Here is a 24,086-nt window from a genome sequence, read left to right as displayed (position 1 = left end):
CCCCAGTGAGAGCAGGGGTCAGCTAATGGAGCTGCAGTCGAGGCCGCTGTTCACTCGCTTGACAGCATTCGCTTGACAGCAACAAAACCATTTTCCCTTTTCATGGCATGGCCCCCCATTTTTTGGAAGTTTAGCGCAGATTTTTTTCACTTAAAAAAAAAATGTCATACACGACGCGGCTCACTCGAGGCGCTAGGCAAAAATTAAAGGTCAGTTTTAAACGAAAGAAAAGGGAAACTATTGTACAATGATTTTACTCATATCAGGCTACCGGAAGGACTACATTTCCCATGTTACAACGTGTTTAAAGCGGTGCTCCTCTTCAGCTGCCTGATGCACTGCTGCTGCATGGTTGCTAGTGGAGGTTGCCATGTAACCACTAGCCACCACAGTGCAGGGAGATAACAGCTAGGGAATAGAGACTCTGAGAAGCAGAGCGGCAGAGGTAGCCAAAGACAGGATGACCTCTGCCTTCCAGCCCCCTCCCCCCTATCCTCCATCCTTCCTCATCTCACCTCTCTCTCCTCTCCCTCATCCTCAAGGTCGCTCTCTCTCAACGGACTATAATATCAAGGTTGATGTCAGCTTGGTAGCACTGGCCTACACTCTTAGAAAAGGGTTCCAAAAGGGTTCTTTGGTTGTTCCCATTGGGGCAGCAGGTAGCCTAGTGGTTAGAGCGTTGGGCCAGTAACCGAAAGATTGGTAGGTCGAATCCCCGAGCTGCCAAGGTAAAAATCTGTCGTTCTGCCCCTGAACAAGGCAGTTAACCCACTGTTCCTAGGCCCTCATTGTAAATAAGAATTTGTTCATAACTGACTTGCCTAGTTAAATAACATAAAAATAAGAGAACCCTTTTTGGTTCCACGTAGAACTATTTTGGCTTCCATGTAGAACCATCTGTGGAAAGGGTTCTACATGGAACTCAAAAGGGTTCTACATGGAACTCAAAAGGGTTCTACATGGAACTCAAAAGGGTTCTACATGGAACTCAAAAGGGTTCTACCTGAAACCAAAAAGGGTTCTTTAAAGGGTTCTCCTATGGGGACAGCCGAAGAAACCTGTAGGGTTCTAGATAGCACTTCCTTTTCTAACAGTGTAATAAAACACAAATAAAGATATATTCATAAGAGACTAGTAGAAGCAGAGGAGAAGAGTTGTAACAGCTCTGTTTTTGGAAGGAATAAAAAAATATATATTTTTTTGTTGACAGATCCTAAAAATAACCCAAAAAGCACAAAGGCGCTAGTAACAGCTGTGCACAATATGTCAGAGGAAGGAGAGTTGGGTTTCTGTTCTGAGAGATGAATTAATTAGCACAGATTTGTGTTTTCACTCTCTCTGTCACACACACGCGCACCACACGTGCACAAAACGCTCTCTTACTTCTAACAGAGTGGGTGACAACACATCTCCAGGTTTCTGTTAATTAAGTTAGAAAATAGATTTTTGTAACATGCTATTACGTAGGTCTACTGTACAACAATGGCTCACACCACATTTGGTATTGAATCCTATCCCAATTTCCTGTAATATATAGCCCTGGAATAGCCCTTATCCAGGATTCCTCAGGGTGTGCAGTTAGGTACAGTAATACACCTAAATCAAATAATCAAGGTCCTCAGTCTGGACCTTGACTAGCTGAATCAGGTGTGTTACTGCAAGGTTGGAACGAAAGCCTGCACTTCCCTCCCAGTAGTTCATTCAAAAAACATTCAGCGGATTTGCAGAATATGTCCAAAAACAACATTCTTCTTGTACAGTAAGAGGGCGAGTTTTAATACATCTTTTCCATTTTGAGTTTCCCCCCCCCCCCCCCCCCCCCACAAGATGACATGCCATGCATTCTCCTAGCACAGCGAGTGCACAAAGAATGTTATTTTGGTCTAACCCCAGAGGCCCGTTCCAGTCAGTGATTTTGATTGAATTACAGCTAACGTGCAATCAGCATCGAGGTCACAGACCCCAGTAATGTGTAGCAGCATTACAGCATTAGAACAGAATGGGTGTGTTCGAGCGGTAAGCCTAACGAAGCCGAAACTGTAGACAAAAGTCGGCGAGTGAAGTCGGGGGAGGTGCATCTGCGACAGCCCGAAAGACGGACACTGTAGTGGTTTTCCCAACCGCAAGGCTCAGATCAACGTTGCAGTGTCAACATTGTTGCTATTGTTTATTGGAAAAATTCTGTATAAATGTCAACATAAACTTTTCTATACCCCCATATCACACACTCACAAACTGAAAACATAATGTTTGTACAATTAATTGGTTAGAGAGACGTCTCAAATATCCCTTTCATTGCTTTAGAATCCTGGCAAAGTTTGTTCTGGTTTCAGTCCAATTTTTGTCCACGTTCACGTGGGTCAAATAAAAACAAACAAATAGTGACAAATAGTTCCTCCCACAATGCAGGTGATGGCTGCATGGTGCAGTTGGTGAGAAGGCGACTTCATAAAAAACTGCATGACCTTTGATCAGTAGGGGTGCGTGGGTAAAATCACTGAGGAAGCCAAGCCAAGCCGGTAAAAAACCCATATTACAACAGATGTGATAATTGTGTTGTTTGCTCTATAACACATTCGATCATACACCACCGTGATATGCAATAAGGCTGTGACAACAAAAAGTCACACAGTGGCGGAATAAATTCAACTACACAGACATTTGTTTCATTAAAAAAAAAACAGAAAGCAACATCTGTCCGGTGAAGTCCACAAAGCAAATATTACATACAAACGGTTATCACCTGCAGCGTGGTCAAGCAAGTTCATGTTTGACAGTTTACGAAAACAACTACTGATTTAGAACCATAGTTACCGCAGGTCAGCACAAAGACAAAAGGAGCACCGCTTTTCCAGCACCATTTCAACTTAAAACATTTAAACATCATGTGGCTGTCCATGGTACTGATTTCTGTGTGTGTGTCTGTGTGTGCGTGCAGAAGTAATTTTTTATTACTCACCCTACTTGTAGATTAGTTTAACACCAATGCCATCCTCCTCTCTTTCATGTTGGCAAAACCGTCTATGGCTCTATCATGCAGTACACTTTTAGTTTTTGTTTTGATAGGCTACCTCGCTAAAATGCTTGCTAGCCTGACTTCCTTGTATGGGAAATAATGAACCAGCTAAGTTAGCTAGCTAGTTAACGTGATCCTACTAGGCTACATATTGAACGTCAATCGTCTCAGGCCAATGGTACAACATTAATTTATGGTTAGATCTGAATCGCCGTCATAGTCATATACAAAGAATTAAGTCAAAACCACAAGTCAAAATCCCCATTTCCACCCATGGCTTAGGAAAGGGCCGATTTAGCAAGCTAGCTGCTGCATGACATCAACACAAGCAGACAAGAAACAGACACGTTTTTTTGATTGGTCTGAAGCCAAATCCAAACTGGCATCCCTTGTGGGGCGTTTTGCTGCACCAGGACAACCCACAGTTGAGCTCAGCTCAACGCTGATTGGCAAATTATTTTATAATTGTTTTATCAAGGGTGGCCAAATGCTTGCTGGCATCAATCATTCAAATGCTACAGCGACAACATGTTATACTCTTTTGGTCCAGACTGTATCAGATACATGGAGATATCAGCTGATGTACGAAGGGCTATATAAATAAATTTGATTTGATTTGATTTGAATACACATACTGAGACAGAGGGGCGCTGTTTCCCTCACTTGGTTGATTTCTCAGGTGAGATTCAGCAACTTGCGAATTGACTGAAAATTATGAAAACACAGAGAGAGACAAAAGACAAATTATTTTATAATTGTATTTTTTTTTTATTGGTCAAATATTTGGGGACGCCTGGCTTCCCTTGGCATCCATGAATACATGCCACTGATCAAAGTTTTTGTAAAGGCCATGCGATCGACAGCTAGTCGCAAGTCAGTCAATCTATTTTTTGTTTTTTGACCAACGATGATCACCGACGTAACAAAAGTTAGGGCGCGTTTGAGCGAATATGTTTTTGATGCCAAATTATTGTTAATGCCATTATGAAGTACATCATTCTAATATAACTCCACCCCCACTATCTTTCCTGTATTTCCTGACCTAATGCTTAAATGTTTTGTTATTCTTCACATGATTATTGCATTAAAAGAGGGAGACAATTCCTGTATCACTCCCCACCTCCCTCCTAACCATGTGGCGTTCATAAGAAGCGTATTTTCTGAGACAATGTTATTATAACGCTGTTAGTTTTACTATCCGTTTTCTCCAGAGGGCAGTCTGACACAATAATAGTCATCTTTATTATAAAGCTATTATCCATGTTTTTCCAGTACGGAATTAAGAAGAGGGAGGAGGCTGAGGCTGAGGCCCAGGCTGCTATGGAGCAGTCTGCAGAGGGCAGTCTGACCCGTCCTAAGTCGTCCGTGCCCAAGGGCTGCGGAGACGACGACGACGAAGAGGAAAGCATCATGGACACGGTCATGAAATACCTCCCTGGTCCTCTCCAAGACATGCTGAAGAAGTAGCCGAGCAACAACGTTTGTTGGAGTTACATTAGGTTGTTACGGTATCATTCTAGGTGAGGAGTTTTAGATTACTTTTCTGCCCCCTTGCAGCAGAGAGTTAGCAACGGAAATTAAAATAAAAAACATTCCTCGCTTCACCTGTTTTAGGTTGGTTGGAAAAAAAATGATAAGTGAAAAATAATCATACGTCTTTCTAAAAACAAAAACATCAGAGAATAACACTATAAGCCATATTTTATCTTTAAATGAAATTTGAAGAATCATATCATGATGTTAGGGTAATGTTTGGTTTTGTCTATGAGGTTTATGTGAAAATGTTTGCACACACGTACGTACGTATATATGTCCATATACTGTGTCGTCATGTCTAGCCCGGTGTAGCCATACGGTCATGGCGTAGGTCTAAACTAAATTTTATATTCCAATTATGTGTACCTTACGTCTTTGCATGCCATTTGTCAAGTCAAGTTGTGAATATGTACAATATCCTTTTTTCCTCTCTTAGTCACGCAAAATTATATGGCAATAACTCTGATTTTGAATGTGGTTATTTATCATAAGGTATGATGTAATAATGGTTATAAAATGTATGCATTCAGGAATTTCATTTCCATTTTTTTGGGATGGGGGAGGATGACCACGGTGTATCAGTACTACTTAACACGTTATGCTTCGACATTAAACCGGAATTCAACAACAACGCTATCAGGATTTGCTATATATTTAAAAAAAATCATGATTTCTAAAGCTATTACAAAATCTGTGTTGACTGGAGGGCTAGCTTTTCCATCACCTGAATAAAAAGGGAAATCGGTTGTTTTCCCACTGAACTGCCAGAAGCTTGGTCAAAGTCATCATTTGCTAAGAACAGTTTAAGAATGAAGAGGGTACTAACGCTTGATAATTCTGTTGTACTTGGTTGTGGGTTGGTTGTAAGAATGTAGTGTTGGTAATCAGAATGGAATGCTATCAGCAATAAAGGGCCATCATGTATGTTCTGCTTGAGAATTAATAAAACTGGTTCACAGACACAAAGGTTGTTTGTTTCCAATGCTGTGGGAGGTATGTCTTGTTCTTTAGAGAAATTAAACATTATTTTTGAGAAGGATAGGTTATTGTACAATAAAAATTGACATAGGACGCAACTTAAAAAGTGAGCAATATTTGGGTATTCTTAGCAGGAAATATCCAGTCAGACACTAATCCCAAAGGACCAAAGCTTCTTACTTTGGCAGCAAAGGTTGATCACATCATGTCTCATTGGGGGTCTGGCTGGCGGGAATTATGTAGTTCTCAATTTTCCCCAAGAGGGCGTGTCATACGTGGTTTGGTGCATAGGCCTAGAAGCGTAAAAACAGTACAAATAAACACAGTGCACAATACTTTCAAACCTGATTTATCCATGAACAACAACAAAACACAATAATGTGACATATCTAACAAAAACGTACGCAATACTCAAGCAAATGTTGTGGAGAAAGAACAACAGCCAGGCTAGGGCAGGGAGAACACAGTCATATTCAGCAGTAGTTCATACTGGGATGGGTTGTTGTACACCCCATAGTTGTCCCTTTTGACCATACAGTAATATACCTAATCAGTAGCATCATACCCTTTGAATCTGAGGGGGCATGTACCCCCCTCATCCATCCTTCATCCAATATAATATAAATATATATATAGTTTATTTTACACGGATTTAATGATAGGATATTGAATTTAGTCATTAGCGCTCCCCTCAAAAACAAACGGCGCATGACAACTCTGATACCTGGCCACATAGCAACAATACCTGACGGAGTGTTCATTAAGGAAAAATCTCATAGAATCTTACAACAGGCAGGACAAGTCGTTTGTCTTTATGCTTTTTCTTGGGCTTTGATAGGCTACAGAGTGATTACAGTGAATTCATAGTTTGCACACTTCTGGGTTGCAGACACATTCAACTGACAGCATTTCTACCAGTGTAACTGAAAAAAAGGGGAGGGGGGAAATGCTGCAACTCCCTTTACTGTGTAACTAAAGTAATCATTTAACATAATCAATCATAACTTGCCATGATGACATGTCATCACATCTGGCGGGTTTAAGTACTGATTCCAAATCAGCCTCAGTCAGAGAGACAGCCACTAAGAGCTAGTCCTATATCAGTTTGTCCATCAGTGACCAACACACTGGTGAACAAACCTGGTATACACTGGGTGTACAAAACATTAGGAACACCTTCCTTATGCGCTTTGATGTCCTTTGGGTGGTGGACCATTCTTGATACACAAGGGACTGTTGAGTGTGAAAATCACAGCAGCGTTGCAGTACTTGACACACTCAAACCGGTGCACCTGGCACCTACTACCATATCCTGTTCAAAGGCACTTAAATCTTTTGTTTTTCCCATTCACCCTCTGAATGACACACACACAATCCATGTCTCAATTGTCTCAAGGCTTCAAAATCCTTTTGTAACCTGTCTCCTCCCCTTCATCTACACTGATTTGAAGTGGATTTAACAAGTGTTATCAACAAAAGATCATCGCTTTCACCTGGTCAGTCCAAGTAGATATCGACTTCGTCACGAAAATGATCTAGAACCAACGCTTAGTAGCAACCTCTCTCTGTGTAAGGTTTGACTGAGAAGATTTAAACTGACTAGAGATCAGTAATACTACAGAATTTACACCATAGCGGACAAACTGATCTCGGACCAGCTTTTAGTGGCTGTCTCTATAGGGTAAACTTTGACAAACAAACAACTTACACCCCAAAATGTTTTCAATCTGCAACAATTCCTCTGAACATAGCTTCTATGTAACCGTTATGTGCCTTTGCTTACAGACAGCATGAACTGCAGGCTAACAACTTATCTTATATGAACCTCACACTGAAAAACATTACGTTACGTGGTAGCGAAATGCTGAAATACGTAATGTGGTATTAACATCATAACCAAGTTGAGTCATTTACATTTTAGTCATTTAGCAGGCGCTCTTATCCAGAGCGACTTACAGGAGCAATTAGGGTGAAGTGTCTTGCTCAAGGGCACATCCGTCAGATTTCTTTCCCACCTAGTCGGCTCGGGGATTTGAACCAGCGACCTTTCGCTCTTAACCGTTAGGCTATCTGCTGCCCATGGCATGTGGTACAATATACATTATGGGTGTAACACCATTTCATCTTCAACCACAACAAATTAATCTCCAATAAACAAACTAACAACAAAATAAATATTTTCTGTATAGGTGGGCTGCTTCTCTATGTCACAATTACCAGATATTATTATTACTGAAGATATCTAAACCGATATCAGTAGAAAACTGTGAAGGGAATAAAACTAATTTACAATAGTAGATCAACTCCATGCCACAGTAGGAACAAGATTTGCCAAAGCCCCTGACATTCGAATTGGAACGATTTCTGTCATCGAGGAGGGGTCAAGGTTAGGGTTGGGGAAGCAGGGGTTGATGGGATATCTGTTGGATGGCGTCTGGCTGAATACGGGGCTGGGCGGGGCCGGGCAGTGCTGCCGCCTGGCACGGCGCTACACGCTTGTCCGACACTTGGGGAAGATGGGACCTCCTTCAAGCCTTCTCTTTCTTACTGTGGTCAGAGAAGAAGAAATTGAAATTAGACCAACTATTAAAACCTATCAGCACCTTCGGTAAAATCAGGTTTTATTCAAACACAACAAATACTTGACTCAAAGGAATGGCAATGAAGGAAGAGTTTGAAGTAAGAAAAACAGTTTGAAAGATTTGGAAACAGGTAAAAGCAGAAAAAACCCCTGTTCCAAACGTTTGAAAGAGACAGTTAAGAAGAAAATAGAAGCTTTAACTGTAAAAAGCCCTTAAGCAAGCAGTCCCCTTCAGTAAAGACCCACTTAAGAACTACTGAAGAAAGATTGCCAGATCTGCCACTGTCGGGAAGAGAAGAGATGACAAGGAGGAATGGAAGGCACAACGCAGGGAGTTGTGGGTAGAACTCAAGGAAAAGAAGCGGCGGGTTGAAGAGGTAGGATGAGGAAGACGATACAACTGCTGTCTTTACTTTCTTGGTCTTGGTGAGTTTCGGCTTGAACTTTTTACCAAATGCCCTCTCCAGTTCCGGCACGGACAGAGTGAGGGTAAAGGAACCGTCCGAGTGATGATCAGATCGGATTACCCGAGCTGCAACACAACAGTGGTAAACACATAAACACACACAAACACGAGCAATATGAGTGAAGCACACGCACACACTTACACACATAAACAGTGAGTGACAGTTGACATTCTCTTTCACACCTTCTTGAAGAGAAAAAGTACTATGATCAAACAGACGTCAACCAAGACGAGAGCGCCTCATGCACATCTTTGGTGGAAGTAGATAGAACTGGTACCATGCTGTGTTCAAGAGAAATGTCATCGTTATGTAAAACAACCCCGATGACACATTGATGTTTGTGTGCAAACTAGGTCAATTATTTCGCTCCAAGAGATTAGTACAAGACCATCTCTTTTATTTTTTTTACTGTCTTTGTACAAGACCTGACGTGTCTTTGATCATGCGTTTTGGACCCAAAACATTTAGCCCGATGAGTCACACTAAGTTCTTCCGCTGCTCTGTCGTTCGCTGCAGACTTCTTCACTGAAGTTGTTTTGTGGTGTCGAGGGGTGTTGTACGAAACAAAGTCATCATCGATCGGATCATCTCTAACCAATCAGATTATCAAAGCCAATTGTGAATTTTCAAACCGCCGCTTTACCCACGTGAGTTCTGGCTCTGGCCCAACCCATGGGTTTCTGGACCAATCAGACGGCCCCGAATGTGTTAGGCAACAACCCAAGTCCCTGAATAGACCGATTTGAAGGCACATCCCAAATGGCATCCTATTCCCTATGTAGTGCACTACTTTTGACCAGAGCCCTACTGTACGGGTTAGTGAACTATAAAGGGAATAGGGTGCCATTTGGGATGCAGGCCCATGTCTCTAGTGGTGTCTCAGCTGTTGTGAGGGATCACACTGGGAAGTCTGGGAGTGTTTCACTGGAACGCCACTTTAGTTCTAATGAGGTCATCATCCAGGAAGGGATCCAAACAGACGAGTGTTGTGATTGGCTTGGCTCCTCCCATTATTTAGTTACATAAAACAGTGATGGTGAAGATGGATTACAATGGGCTACTACGGGGTCAAGTTACATCTGACGCATGCTCTGCACCTTCTCTAGCAGGTTTGATTAGTTCAACGTTGTTTTGGAAAATGGAGTGGGCGGGTGTATGAACATCTCTACGATTGAGTACCGATGGGAGAGAAACAGTGAGTATAAAAGAGAGATTTTAATCTATTCTTTGGGAGTTAGTCTTTGAACCTCCATCTCAGCCAGGTTGTTAGCGTTAGGGCTAGCAGAACCTCCATCTCAGCCAGGTTGTTAGCTTTAGGGCTAGCAGAACCTCCATCTCAGTCAGGTTGTTAGCGTCAGGGATAGCAGAACCTCCATCTCAGCCAGGTTGTTAGCGTTAGCAGAACCATCATCTCACCCAGGTCGTTGTTGTTCATCATGGCGTTGGAGCCCCTCAGCCTGGGGCCCTGCTGGGTAAAGTGGTAGCCAAACTTCAGCAACGTGGTGTTCTTCTCCAGCATGCTGGCTATCTCCATCTCCACCTTGTTACCTAGCGGCTGGCTCTGGAGGAAGGTGAGAGGGGGAATCAGACCTGGGTTCAAATAGTATTTGTTTCCTTTCCAAATTGAGCGTTTGATTGAGCCTGTCTGCACTGTCAGATGGGCAGCTTAAATAATTGGTGGGAAAAAAATGGACATAGAAGGAAATCACCCAGCGGGTAAAACTGGTTGAAATGATGCCATTACAAAGCAATTTAAAACCAGACATTACGTCGTGTAAACCAGTGAACCTAGATGATTTCCCAATGTCCTGTTTGAAGTAACTGGTTACAATGATGCCATTTCTGGTTGTCATTTCAACCAGCTTGTCCGCTGGGTAATGTTCATCCATGATTCAGCACAATGAATAAATTAAGGTGACGTTGTTAGTAAAGTGTATAAATATAAAACATTACGGAATCAAAGAGATTCAGCAGAGTTTATGTTTGGAAAAATTATTCACTGGCAAGAAGTAGCCCAGCGTGGGCAAAACTGGTTGAAATTAAGTCGTTGCAACAACCAGATTTCAACCAGTTTTGGCTGCAATCTGGTTAAGCAGGTTGCAATGATGTCCTTTCAACCAGTGTTGCCCACTGGGAAGGAATAACGGCTACTAAGTGTTCGAACTGGCAGAAATATCACACCACAATGAATTAATTGAATTATTTGCTTTTTACAATCTGACCCTGTTGAAACAGTAGACTCAAGTGGTCCTCGTGACATCTTATTGTAACTGGTCGGGCTGGGTACCGTGAAGGCAAAAAAAAAAAATACATTTTTTTAAAAATTTATTTTTTTAAATTTCTTTAAGTTTCGGGCGATTCCTCACGAAACCAAGACAAAAAAATAAAAAACACAACGATTTCTTTGGGATTTTCACAAAATGTTTTCCAGAGAACACTCCTTTAGGAGGAAGGATTGTCGACATATATTTGACATTCGGCATCTTAAAGCATCATTGAGAAATATATGTGACATGTTGGCATTACCCAGGCCTCCAATAACGATTGTGCTGTATTTCATTGTACCTGGTTGTCGATCTTGAGTTCCTGCAGGGTTGTGTTGGACTGCAGTGAGGCTATGAGAGCCAGGATACCCGTCCCCGTGATGAAGTTGGATTCTATGTTTAGACTCTTCAGTGTGGTGTTCACCTTCAGCATCTCTGCCAGGGCCTGAGGCACAGAGACACAGCAAACGGGGACAGTATATTTATACGGGCTATAATTACAGGCATGTCTGTGTCTGAAATGGCACCATTTTCCCTATATACATGTAACAGTGTTCCTTCCGTCCCTCTCCTCGCCCCGAACCAGGGACCCTCTGCACACATTAACAACTGCCTCCCACGAAGCATCGTTACCCATCGCTCCACAAAAGCCGCGGCCCTTGCAGAGCAAGGGAAACAACTACTTCAAGGTGTCAGAGCGAGTGACGTCACCGATTGAAACGCTATTAGCGCGCACCCCGCTAACTAGCTAGCCATTTCACACCGGTTACATATAGTATCAGTCAAAAGTTTGGACACACCTACTCATTCAAGGGTTTTTCTTTATTTTTACTATTTTCTATATTGTAGAATAATAGTGAAGACATCAAAACATCAAGGCAAAGGGTGGCTACTTTGAAGAATCTCAAATATAAAATGTATTTTGATTTGTGTTATACTTGTTTGGTTACTACATGATTCCATATGTGTTATTTCATATTTTTGATGTCTTCAATATTATTCTACAATGTAGAAAATAGCAAAAATAAAGAAAAACCCTTGAATGAGTATGTGTGTCCAAACTTTTGACTGGTACTGAATTTTTGACCAGGCCACAGGCCCAGGTATCAATGCCAAGGGAGGTCCTTTTTTAATTGAATTTCCAGATGGAGATGACTTTTTAATTAAGACTTGGAGACGTGTACATTCACATTGTCTGATGTAACTGCTACAATCATTTGTGCAGGTGATTTGTTACAGACATAACAGCAATACTCACAAAGGCTACGGGATCATTACTCCTGGTTCCCACGATGCTGAAGCGTTCCACTACAGTGTTCTCTATCAGGGATTCTGCATAAGCCTTCAGTGTCTTCACTGGAATGTTCTGGAACATAATCAATAAAGCCACACACATAACTGTTTAAATCGGACTGACTACAAACGTATTTGAAAAAGACTGGCGAATAACCTCCAGAGTAGAGGTTTGCCCTGACCTCTTGAAGTCAGACTGAGAACAGTGTGGTACTATGAGAATACGTGTCTCTCCTCTGTGGGTCCAGTGTGGCTCGGTTGGTAGAGCACGGCACTTGCAATGCCAGGGTTGTGGGGCTTGATTCACACGGGGAACCAGTACAAAAAAAATATGAAACTAACTACTGTAAATCGCTCTGGATAAGAGCGTCTGCTAAATGACTAAAGTAAAAAAAAAGGAAATAAAACGTATAGTAGGAGGACATAATGACATTGAATACATCCATTTAACTGACCGTGTGCGTGTGAATCAATGTAATGTAGCACCTTGATGTTGTTGAGGTTGACCTCCAGCAGGTCAGGGTCGTTCCTCTGCATCCTCAACAGCGTCTCCTCCACGTCAGTAGAGTTGGGCTTCTCATCAGGCACAGGCTTATACTGAGTACACTGGATAACACCTATAGGAAAACACAGGCTTATACTGAGTACACTGGATAACACCTATAGGAAAACACAGGCTTATCCTGAGTACACTGGAAAACACCGACAACAGAAAATATGTTATTATCAATACATACAGTGCATTCGGAAAGTATTCAGATCCTCCACATTTAGTTACGTTACAGCCTTATTCTAAAATGGATTCAATTTTTTAAAAATCCTCATCAATCTACACATAATACTCCATAATGACAAAGCGAAAACGGGTTTTTAGATTTTTCCCCCAATGTATTACAAATAAAAAACAGAAATACCTTATTTACATAAGTATTCAAACAATTTGCTATGAGACTCAAAATTGAGCTCAGGTGCATCGTGTTTCCATTGATCCTCCTTGACATGTTTCTACCACATTGATTGGCGTCCACCTGTGGTAAATTCAATTGATTGGACATGATTTGGACAGGTTCACACCTGTCTATATGTGGTCCCACAGTTGAAAGTGCATGTCAGAGCAAAAACCAAGCCATGAGGTCGAAGGAATTATCCGTAGAGCTCCGAGATAGGATTGTGTCAAGGCACAGATCTGGGGAAGGGTACCAAAAAATGTCTGCAGCAATGTGTGTCCCCAAGAACACAGTTTGGAACCACGAAGACTCTTCGTAGATCTGGCAGCCCAGACAAACTGAGCAATGGAGGGAGAAAGGCCTTGGTCAGGGAGGTGATCAAAAACCCAATGGTCACTCTGTCAGAGCTCCAGAGTTCCTCTGAAAAGATGGGAGAATCTTCCAGAAGGACAACCATCTCTGCAGCACTCCACCAATCATGCCTTTATGGTAGAGTGGCCAGACGGAAGCCACTCCTCAGTAAAAGGAACATGACAGCCCGTTTGGAGTTTGCCAAAAGGCACCTAAAGGACTCTCAGACCATGAGAAACAAGATTATCTGGTCTTTGGCCTGAATGCCAAGCATCACGTCTGGAGGAAACCTGGCACAATCCCTACGGTGAAGCATGGTGGCGGCAGCATCATGCTGTGGGGATGTTTTTCAGCGGCAGGAACTAGGAGATTAGTCAGGATTGAGGGAAAGATGAACGGAGCAAAGTACAGAGAGATCCTTGATGAAAACCTACTCTAGAGCGCTCAGGTCCTCAGACTGGGGCCAAGGGTCACCTTCCAACAGGACAACAACCCTAAGCACACAGCCAAGACAACCCAGGAGTGGCTTCGGGACACGTCTCTGAATGTCCTTGAGTGGCCCAGCCAGAACCCAGACTCGAACCCGATCTAACACCTCTGGAAAGACCTGAAACTAGCCGTGCAGCGACGCTCCCCATCCAACCTGACAGAGCTTGAGAGGATCTGCAGAGAAGAATGTAAGAAACTTCCCAAATACAGATGTGCTAAGCTTGTAGCGTCATACCCAAGAAGACTTGAGGCTGTAATCACTGCCAAAGGTGCTTCAACAAAGTACTGAGTAAAGGGTCTAAATACTTATGTAAATGTGATATTTCAGATTTTTTTTAAATACATTTGCTAAACTTTCTAAAAACCTGTTTTTGCTTTGTCATTATGGGGTACTGTGTGTAGATTGATGAGGGGGGAAAAAAATGATTGAATCAATTTTAGAATAAAGCTGTAACGTAACAAAAGGTGGAAAAAGTCAAGGGGTATGAATACTTTCCGAATGCACAGTACATAATGTAAATTAGTAATAACAAATGCACTCTTGGTGTTGAATGTTGAAAGTTAATAATTATTTGCTGCACTTAAAGTTTGTTTGGCTAAATCAACACGTTTTTCAATTATATTATTTAACGTCAGAAATGTTGCAACGGAGGATTGTAAAAGTCTTCAGTTGTAGCAAGAACATTTTGTCCAGTTCTCTTTGGACCATTGACGTTGGTTCCAATTCATGTTATATTTTTAACTTCTCTGAACTGTCTGAAACACGTACGCTTTGGTGCCACTCTTTCTCAAATCCACTTGAAAAGCAAAACCCTAATAAGTACAATACATGAAAGGATAAACAGATGAATCATTGTTAAAACGATGCCTGGAGAGCTTTGGTACTGACAGGAGGGATACAGACGCACGGTACACTTACTGTTAAGGCCTTGTTTGTTGACTATATTGCTGCTGGCCAAAGCCTCGTAGTACTGCTGGTTACTCATTAGAGTGTGCATTCCCAGAATGGCTGGAGGGAGGGAAGAGATGGACAAAAAAAGAGAGAGAGAGAGAGAGAGAAAATGGGAAAGAAACATTAAGTGAGAGATGTGGAGAGAGGAGGGAGACAGAAATATAAAAAATAGAGAAACAAAAGGAGAGAGAGTGAGAGTGAGAGAAATAGAGGGGAGATAGAGAAATAGAGAGGAAACAGAGAGAAATAGAGGGGAAACGGAGTGAGAGGGGAGAGAGAGTACATTGTGTCAAATGACGTGAACACCGAGGGATAAACACAGAAGAGTTGACGTGGGTGTGAGTGCCAACGTTCTCCTTAGCCAAGTAAACATCATATGCTGAACTAAGACAGCAGACAGGACACCCACAAGTGGGCCTTGAGAGCTGCCTCGTTCAAACTCGCAAACATCCAAGCCAAACTATCGGCTCGCAAAACATTTCACACACAGCAGTAGATAGTCATCCCTGTCATAGCCAGACATACAGAAGAACAACACGTGCGTCGATGCCAGCGTTTGCAAGTCATTATTAAATACATTGTTTAAATAGCACGTGTCACTGTTGCAGATGTCACACAATGCAGACATTATTCTCCCTGGCTTGGGTGTCCTCTGCTGCCACAGAACGGTCCCTATGAACTGCAGGAACATGCTTGACTAGTCAATATGTTTTTGATTATCGCATAGATCACAGTTTTAGCTTTAATTTGAACCTTAGCTTTGGTTTCCCCCCTCTCTATTTTGCTGTTCAGAGTCCTTAGGATTTTGAAAAGCGCTTTAAATCAAATGTATTATTATTAGTAGTAGTAGTAGTTTTATCTTGTGTACAGTTTGATGGAAAACTCAAAAGAAATGTGCTTTCTGGACCACCGTGGATGACTTGGAGCACACAAATGAACAAAAGAGAGTGAAAAGAGAGCAGTTCAGCAGAAAAGCAACAAAAAAAAGAGCCAGTGTATTATTTTCATCTGTCAGAATGATAGAGAGTGTGAGAACAGTTAGTTTTCTTTGAGATAAACAACAGAGAACGAGCGGTCCATTTTAAGCAGCCGTGAAGAGTTAGTTGGAAACTCACCACGAGGAGGCTATGGATGAATTACAAACCATTGGAAATGTCTGGGAGGACCAAAACAAACGCTGGCAAACAAACCACTAGTCACTGATTAACACTAACACTTAGTGAAGCGGTGAGAAATACAGGCAATATAATGTGCAGCTAGTGATAGGGCCGGGACGATAGCAGTGTATGAACCAGCGGTACCGAGGCAAAAATGAAAACACCAAGCAGACCAAACTCTTTGGTCCTTTAAAAACCTGCTGTAGGTCGAATATTGCGTGCTTCAGTTTGGAAATGTAATAAATGTGACTCTGGATGACAACATAATGATGTTTGTTTCCAGGATTAAAGCTGTTTTCCTAAAGAAGCTAAATTCACTTCGTGTTTTACTTCCTTGCCACGATACTAACGAGTACTGGTATCGTCCCGGCCCTAGCTAGTGTGTGGGCTGGCAAATACCGCGGCTGCTTGTCATAAGGCCCAGGGAGAGGGCAACCATGGTGTCCAACAGCAGTGAGGAGCAGTAATGGAAGGGGTGGTGACGATGGCAGCATATGGGGGGAACAGGGAGGAGGAGGAGAGGAAGGGTGGGATCGCTAGAAGAGATAGAGGAGAGTTAGAGAGGAAAGGAGGAAGTTACTGACGGAGGACTGGAGGAGTGAACAGTGAAGTCGATTTAGTGTCAGTGATCGTTCTACAGTGACTGTTTAGTTAGCATGGATTTCGACTTATTAGCTGAAGTTGGTGAATAGACTGAAAATAAAAGAGGAACAGTGAGAGCGGGGAAAGATGGCAAAAAGGGATCTGTTTACGTCTGTCCGTAAATGGGTGTGTGCACGTGAAGGTGCATGTTTTTCTACCGGCAATGTCACAGATCTCAGCGTCGCTGGCGTTGGCCAATGCTTCCTCCAGCTCTGGCTCCAGAGTCACATTCTCCATGATGGGGTCCACCATCTTCTTAGGTATAAAGACTTTACCTGGAAGACAGGGGACAATCATTAATAAAATACATGCCACTATTCATCTCCACCCGGCACAGCCAGAAGAGGACTGGACACATCTAAGAGCCTGGTTCCTCTTAAGGTTTCTTCCTAGTTCCTGCCTTTCTAGGGACTTTTCCCCTAGCCACCGTGCTTCTACATCTGCATTGCTTACTCTTTGGGGTTTTAGGCTGGGTATCTGTAAAGCACTTTGTGATAACTGTTGATGTAAAAATAAATTTGATTGCTTGAATTTGAACTAGCTCGTTAGAACTAGAACTAGCTCGTCAGAACTAGAACTAGCTCGTTTCTAATGAAATGTTTTAATTGGTCATTGGACTGCAGGAAAGCAGAAACATCAATGCCTCAATACTAAAATAGACTGATCATTATCCAATCACCAGTAGCCAGTACACAGTGAACATGACCATACAGGAAAACTTCCATTTTGCTTTCCATCTACGTCACACCGGCTGATAATGGAAAATACAAGGCTGATATGCAATATCATCTTACATCATGGGGCGCTTCTCATATCGTCACTCAGAGTGAGCTGTAAAAAGCCAGGCAGCCTGTTGGGACAGATGGGGCGAAGACCTTCTCGTGTTATACCCAGCCATGTCTGACATGTAGCGCCCCACGTCAAGCCGCCCCGGCCAAGCCTCAGAACACCGGAACAGGATTATGTGAACGAACACTGGGGGGAGGAAGGCAGCAGTGACAGGCTGTGTGTGTGGTCCAATTATCGACCGTTCGCCCAAAGTTTGCAGACTGTGCACTTGTTTTGCACACTCCCTGTCATGGATCTTAAAGGAATCATTGGCTGGAGGGAGTAAATCCATAACAGGAAGTGTGCAAGTGCAGACTTTGGGGAAAAGAGAATTGGGATGTAGCCACAGTCTACCGTATCTGATCTAGGATCAGGTTCCTCCCTGTCCATGTAATCATATTCATTTGGCTCTAAAAGGCTAAACTGATGCTAGATCAGCACTCCTATTCCGAGACTCTTTATGAATACATGCCCAGAGGTCTGAGGTCTTACTCATATCAGCCCCGGGTCCAGGATCAGTTACAGCACCGTCTGTCCTGCTGGCTTTGACTGTAGCCTGGATTATCTGTTCTGGGGTCTGTGGAACCAGTGGAGACGTTCCAACTTCCAACTGGAAAGTCACCTCACCTTCAGGCTAGCTGCTGGGTGCCAGGATGTAGCAGGATGTTCGTCTCTGTGGTTGGTCGGTACCTGTCACCTATCAGGCTTGGCTGAGACACAGTGCTTGCTTGAGTGTTTGAGATCGACTACATTGCAGCCGGACTGCACAGAATCAGTGATCTACAAATCACCTCGCATCCCAAATAATTCTCCTTATGTGATCAAGATTAGAGATTCCAGGCCTTACCTCGCTAAAACGGATCCCCCCAGACTGTACGCTGTCTGGCGGACACACAGAGAGGCAGGCTGATACCCAGCAGGCTACATCTACACCTGAGTGGATCTGGGATGAGTCAGCTGGAACCAGGCCCTGATTTCTATTTGGATATGTCCAAATATAAGGAAGGACGAACTAGAGGACTCAATTGCGGCAGGCCCAGTTTCCCAGAACCAGTCTGTCTGAGATCATAATTGGTCTGATAGGTAGGCAGACTCAGCTCAGGCAGTTTCGTAGCTGGATATGTCCAGATATAGGCAAGAACAGATGACCCAGCATACAAACTGGATTGTGACTGGGTCCAGTTTCCTGGAAATAGATATTGTCTGAGACCACTGATTGGTCCTGATGGACGTAGGACTTTAGGCCTTTATTTACATGTTGGTAATGTATCTCGGCCCGCTGACAGTAGGGTTCGCCTCACAAGGTTATCATCACTGCTTATATGTCCCTGGCCACGGTCCATGTTGGTTGTCCCTGGCCACGGTCCATGTTGGTTGTCCCTGGCCACGGTCCATGTTGGCCTTCAGCCACTTCCCCTAGCCAAGCTAGCCCTTCTGTGTTCATAGATCTGACAGGATTACATGTAAACAATAGGAAGATGGCTCCACCACCACATGTGAAGATTATGCCATATTGGTTACACCTATCTGGAGTAGGAACCAAAATGGAACTGGGCTCCTACCACACTTCTCAATGAGGAAACATGGAATTTTAGTTTACTTCCTTGACTGAATTGAAATAGAATGGTGGTCGGCACGGAACAGCACTATGGCAGTGCTCAGATCAGATCTAAGGGTGCTACCTCTCTTCTCTCCAGTGAAGCACAGGCCTATAGTGGTATTCTATCCTGCTGGGGCCTGCGGTCATACCTCTCTTCTCTCCAGTGAAGCACAGGCCTATAGTGGTATTCTATCCTGCTGGGGCCTGCGGTCCTACCTCTCTTCTCTCCAGTGAACGGAACCAGGTCCTCCTTGTCAGGGTGTTCCTTGGCCTGCTTCTCCAGGTGGGCTACCAGGTTCTCTCTCTGGAAGGTTCCGGTCGGCGCCTTCTTGGTCTGATCCTTCTGCCTCATCCCGGCCGGCAACAGGGCATTCTAAAGACAGAAAGGATTTATCATTGGCCGATAATGCTAACAATGAGTTGCACTTACACTAGGTAAGAGGGTATTCTAACCACAAGGAAGGATTTTCATTGGTCAATAATGATAGTAATGAGTGGGATTGTACTTGTTTATATACTACATTTCCGCCCACTCTCAAACATTAAACATTGAGATAGTAACACACTTCCTAGTGTGACGTATAACCGAATGTAAGAGTGAAAGGACACACACACAATCAGTAACTGTTAAAATAACACTAACAGAAATAACAAAGGCTGTTCCCAGACAGCTATTCTTAGACTGCAGAACGCTAAACCAGGTCCATATTATAGCGATAGACCAATATCTTATCTTAGCTTTCAGCACCTACAGTGAACTGGCCACTTAAAGACAGCACAGTATTTCTACCTGACATATCAGTTTAACTCTTTAACATGGCTCTGTGGGAGATCTGGACGATATCGTCAAAGGTCCGGGAAAGACGGACTAGCACCACTAGACAGACACACACACACACACACACACACACACACACACACACACACACACAGTCATCTAAGCCTGGTTCTCCTGGTACTGTAGGTGTCCAGACTTTATGTGAGCTGTCGACCATTCATCATTACACTATTACAGCTTGTGTCAACATCTCGACAGATGAACATCTTATGGATAAAGATGAAGTCAAGCACTGCCGCATTATACAGTATCATACATATATAACAGGCCTATAACTTAACATATATTATAAATAACAGATGAGGTCTACAGTCTGAGAAATTGCTGCTTTTCTCGACTTTCACTGGGAAGTTGGTTTTGGAAGATGGTATGAGGATCACTCTATTGTTTAGACTTACATCTGCATATTAGAATTGAATATACAGTGATACGATATATAGGCTAATATATGATATGAACATGATATGATAGGTTAATATGTTCATGCTCTATAAGAATGTCAAAGGTAAAAAAATATATATTCAAAAGTTCTGAAATGTGAAATCAATCTGACAGACTTGGGCTACGTCGTCATCATCCAACAACGCTTCCAGCTAAGATCTACTCATGACTAAGTTGGTTTGAGTATGGTGGTGTCAGTCTTAGTCTGTGGGAGAATCTCAATTGCAAATTCCTCAAGTCCTCGCTTCTCGCCTCCTTAATACCCATTGATGAGAAAGCCAGAGGTCCCACCCCTCAGACCATCTCCTCCAATGGGTTGAGGAGGCGAGGCAAGAGGATGCAATTGAGATTCTCCCTATGTTTCTCAAATGGCACCCTAACGCCTATATAGTGAGCTACTTTTAACCAGGGCTCTGGTACACCTGTAAACCTTAATATCTGAGTGTTATACCACGGTCTACTTCATAGAGGGTTGTATGTTTGGTTTAAGGATCTTTCTAATAGTCCTAGACTTTTGAACGTGAGGGCGTGATTAAATGCACTGTCCCGTTACCGACCATCTCTCATCTCTGTTGAGCTTGTACAAAGATAAACGTTTCAGACTTGCGTCATGATCGAACTCCTAGCTCCAGATAACCACGTACGCATAACCACGCACACACACACCAAGAAGATCAGCGTTTTAGACTTACGTCAGGATCTAACTCCTCCAGCTCATCCTCCAGCCTCTGTAGCTCTTCCTCTGAGAGTTTCTTCAGTAGTTCATCCTCGTCCACGTCCCTGTAGTTCACTACTTCCTTCTTATAGGAGGTGGACATGGCGGCACGATAGAATCCCAACGATTCCCCCCCCCAAAAAACTAAAATTAAAAAAAAAGGCAACTAAGTGCCCAGCGACGTTTTCAAAAGGAAGTCTGCAAGAAGGTGGATGAAAAACAGACGAGACAAGGTTAAGTCAATATGGTTTGATTGGTCAACCAGCTGAGTCATAAGGCAGACCGACTGTACATCCAGTTAGGCCTACTAGCTGAGTCATAAGGCAGACCGACTGTACATCCAGTTAGGCCTACTAGCTGAGTCATAAGGCAGACCTACTGTACATCCAGTTAGGCCTACTAGCTGAGTCATAAGGCAGACCTACTGTACATCCAGTTATGACTCAGCTAGTAGGCCTAAGGCAGACCGACTGTACATCCAGTTAGGCCTACTAGCTGAGTCATAAGGCAGACCTACTGTACATCCAGTTATGACTCAGCTAGTAGGCCTAAGGCAGACCGACTGTACATCCAGTTTAGGCCTACTAGCTGAGTCATAAAGCAGACCGACTGTACATCCAGCTAGGCCTACTTGCTGAGTCATAAGGCAGACAGACTGTACATCCAGTTAGGCCTACTAGCTGAGTCATAAGGCAGACCGACTGTACATCCAGCTAGGCCTACTAGCTGAGTCATAAGGCAGACCTACCAGAAAAATCCAAACAACGCATCTATCCAATAAATTTGAGATGAGAGACTATTGGTAAACACCAATAACGTGATGTGTTGGATAAACACTGAAAAGTGGGCCCTTGACTCACAGAAACTAACTTGTGTTGCTTAATGGCCTGGAATGTCCAGAGATGCCATTAGAAACCTCCCTTACCCTTCAATGTTTGCAGATCTGTAAGGTTTAATCAATGTAGTGGAAGCTTCACCACTACATTGCTTAGGCCAATACCTACAGAGACAATTCAGATCTGCAAACATCTGAGGGTTAGGGCCAAGGGGTAGGGAGCAAATTGGGACTGGCTTGATGGGTCATGTAAAAACGAAACACTACAATCTTCATGTGGCTCAAAATAAACATTTCTGAACCACTGCCATTGTACTTAACTTCCGATACTAGTTATTTTGTTTACATATAAAGTAGACTACTAACTTTAGGTGGGGGATCACGACCCCAAAACATTTTGAAACCACTGTTTTAAGGAGATGAGAAGCAAACAGAACAAAAAACAGGGAAGGACCTACCTGAATTTGTCAAATAGAAACTCGTTTTCGTTGCAAAACGTTTTCCATTTGGAGTAAAAAAAAAGTTTTTCAACAGAATTGGCGTAATAAATACACCCCAGTACTCTGTCTGTTGTTGTTTGGCTTCACAACTAAACTAGCTTCCTGCTGGTCAGTGAGGAGTCGAAGGTTTGTGGGTCAAACTGCGGCGTAAAGCCTGGCCTGCCTCTTAAACCCTGATGGGGGACAGCTGATAAAAACAGCTCCCCTGTCACTCCCAGTCATCTTGGAAAAGGGAACATATTTACAGAGGCCTGGAGTCTGATGTAGCAATGCATGATTATGAACATAATGACGGTGTCTCGTAGTTTCCTAGCTCAAGGTTATCGTACTACATTACGTATACATTTAACAAAGGTCCTTATCCAGAGCAACTTAGTGCATTCATGTTAAGGTAGCTCGGTAAGACAACCACATACCATAAGTACTACTTACTTAGTACTTACTTACACATACAGCACAAATTGTAAGACATTAGGCTAATACAAGTGACATTCAAGAGCTTAACACTAAATCTGTCGACAAATGCTTGAATTGACAATCTTTCACAATGTTATTTAAAATGCCCTTTTGATCCAATATAATATCTGTTATGTTAACTGCAAACAATGTTATACTATATTAGGAAATACGTGGAGTTGGGAGATAAGTTAACGTTTAGAACGCTTGTAATTGTCCCTATCAGTTTCTGGAGTTGATATAAAGCAGGCCAAAAAGCAAAAAAATGCGAAAGGTTGTTTTTGTCATTGGGTAGTAGACGTGCAATATTTTGGTATTATTTTAAAAGTACACTTCAATTGTGATTTAAAAGCCATGGGTCAACAAGACATAAGTCGGGAATTTATGCAGGCAGACGTCTGTCATTCAGAGGCAGATTCGATGACAGGCAGAAGATGCAAAGAATGCATAACTTTGTATTATAAATACTAAAATGAACAAATTGCTTATTCAAAGTAACACATAACTTCAGTTTTTTCCTCCCACACTTCGAGAGAACACCGGTTCCTTTGAAGCTTCAGTTAGGGTATGGGTTAAATCATGAGATATGGCAAAAGTTCTATATATATACTAATTATTCGTGCGTTTTTGTATTTGTTAAGGACTAGTCCGCTAGAACAAGAAGTTTTCATATGCACGTACCTCCACTGCTTATCCCGGCTATTTATAGCGAACGGGTCCCGCTTTGTGACAGTTGAATACTTTGACCAGATATGGATTCTTTTCTGGCCAGTCGAGTCGCTTCATACAAGGAAAGTAAAAGTACGCCGCAACCAAGCGGGGGAAAAAAGTTCGGAATCGGCACGGATATCCTCGAATGTTGTCAACTGCAGCCGAGTTGAAATCCTTAAACTTTGCGTTCAACTCGTCTTTCAGTGGTTTGCGTAATGTAGTGCAACACTCCCACCAAGGCAAAGTAAACTCACCGACCCCTACTCCTCCTCAGCCGGCGCTGCCAGTCAAGTGATGTCACACTTGTTCTCCAGGCAAGTGCGCTCCATGCTCCATTAAATGATACACTCGTCATTTACATTACCGGTACATTAGAATAACTAAAAACAGCGCGTTTTCATCGTAAATAATAAAAACCTTTGTCTTTGAATACCATTTCGTATAATGTTTTAACTGAACAAAATTCACAACAGAATTCTCCTTTCATAT

At 42.7% G+C, this 24,086-nt stretch overlaps 2 protein-coding genes across 5 annotated transcripts in view; one reads left to right on the top strand and one right to left on the bottom strand.

The window, feature by feature from the left end:
• The window catches only part of LOC106609885 (complexin-1), a 12,104-nt gene extending 6,586 nt beyond the window's left edge, over window positions 1–5,518 (top strand). The window contains exon 4 of the mRNA XM_014208916.2: window positions 4,289–5,518. Coding sequence (XP_014064391.1) covers window positions 4,289–4,483 — 195 coding nt within the window. The 3' untranslated portion in view covers window positions 4,484–5,518. The remainder of the gene's footprint in view (window positions 1–4,288) is intronic.
• A 345-nt stretch (window positions 5,519–5,863) lies between these two features.
• tmod1 (tropomodulin 1) lies at window positions 5,864–23,879 on the bottom strand. 4 transcript variants are annotated; one of them, XM_082978322.1, is made up of 11 exons: window positions 23,568–23,879; window positions 21,073–21,293; window positions 19,318–19,474; window positions 16,832–16,948; window positions 14,842–14,931; window positions 12,622–12,752; window positions 12,101–12,208; window positions 11,144–11,287; window positions 9,995–10,139; window positions 8,525–8,643; window positions 5,864–8,073 (listed from the first exon to the last, which is right to left on the bottom strand). In XM_082978322.1, the coding sequence occupies exons 2-11, from the start codon at window positions 21,196–21,198 to the stop codon at window positions 8,059–8,061; spliced, it is 1,152 nt and encodes a 383-aa protein (XP_082834448.1). In that variant the 5' UTR covers window positions 21,199–21,293; window positions 23,568–23,879; the 3' UTR covers window positions 5,864–8,058. The 4 variants fall into 4 exon arrangements, with proteins under 4 accessions (XP_082834448.1, XP_014064389.1, XP_082834449.1 ...); XM_014208914.3 differs by having other exon boundaries at window positions 5,864–8,077; window positions 23,568–23,878; XM_082978323.1 differs by lacking the exon at window positions 23,568–23,879 and adding an exon at window positions 22,389–23,461.
• Window positions 23,880–24,086: the final 207 nt, after the last annotated feature.

This window comes from Salmo salar, chromosome 08 (genome assembly GCF_965601325.2).
Source record: "Salmo salar chromosome 08, fSalSal1, whole genome shotgun sequence".
NCBI classification, from domain to species: Eukaryota; Metazoa; Chordata; class Actinopteri; order Salmoniformes; family Salmonidae; genus Salmo; species Salmo salar.
Note: the sequence above shows the minus strand (reverse complement) of the source record. Positions and strands in the feature narration are given on the sequence as shown.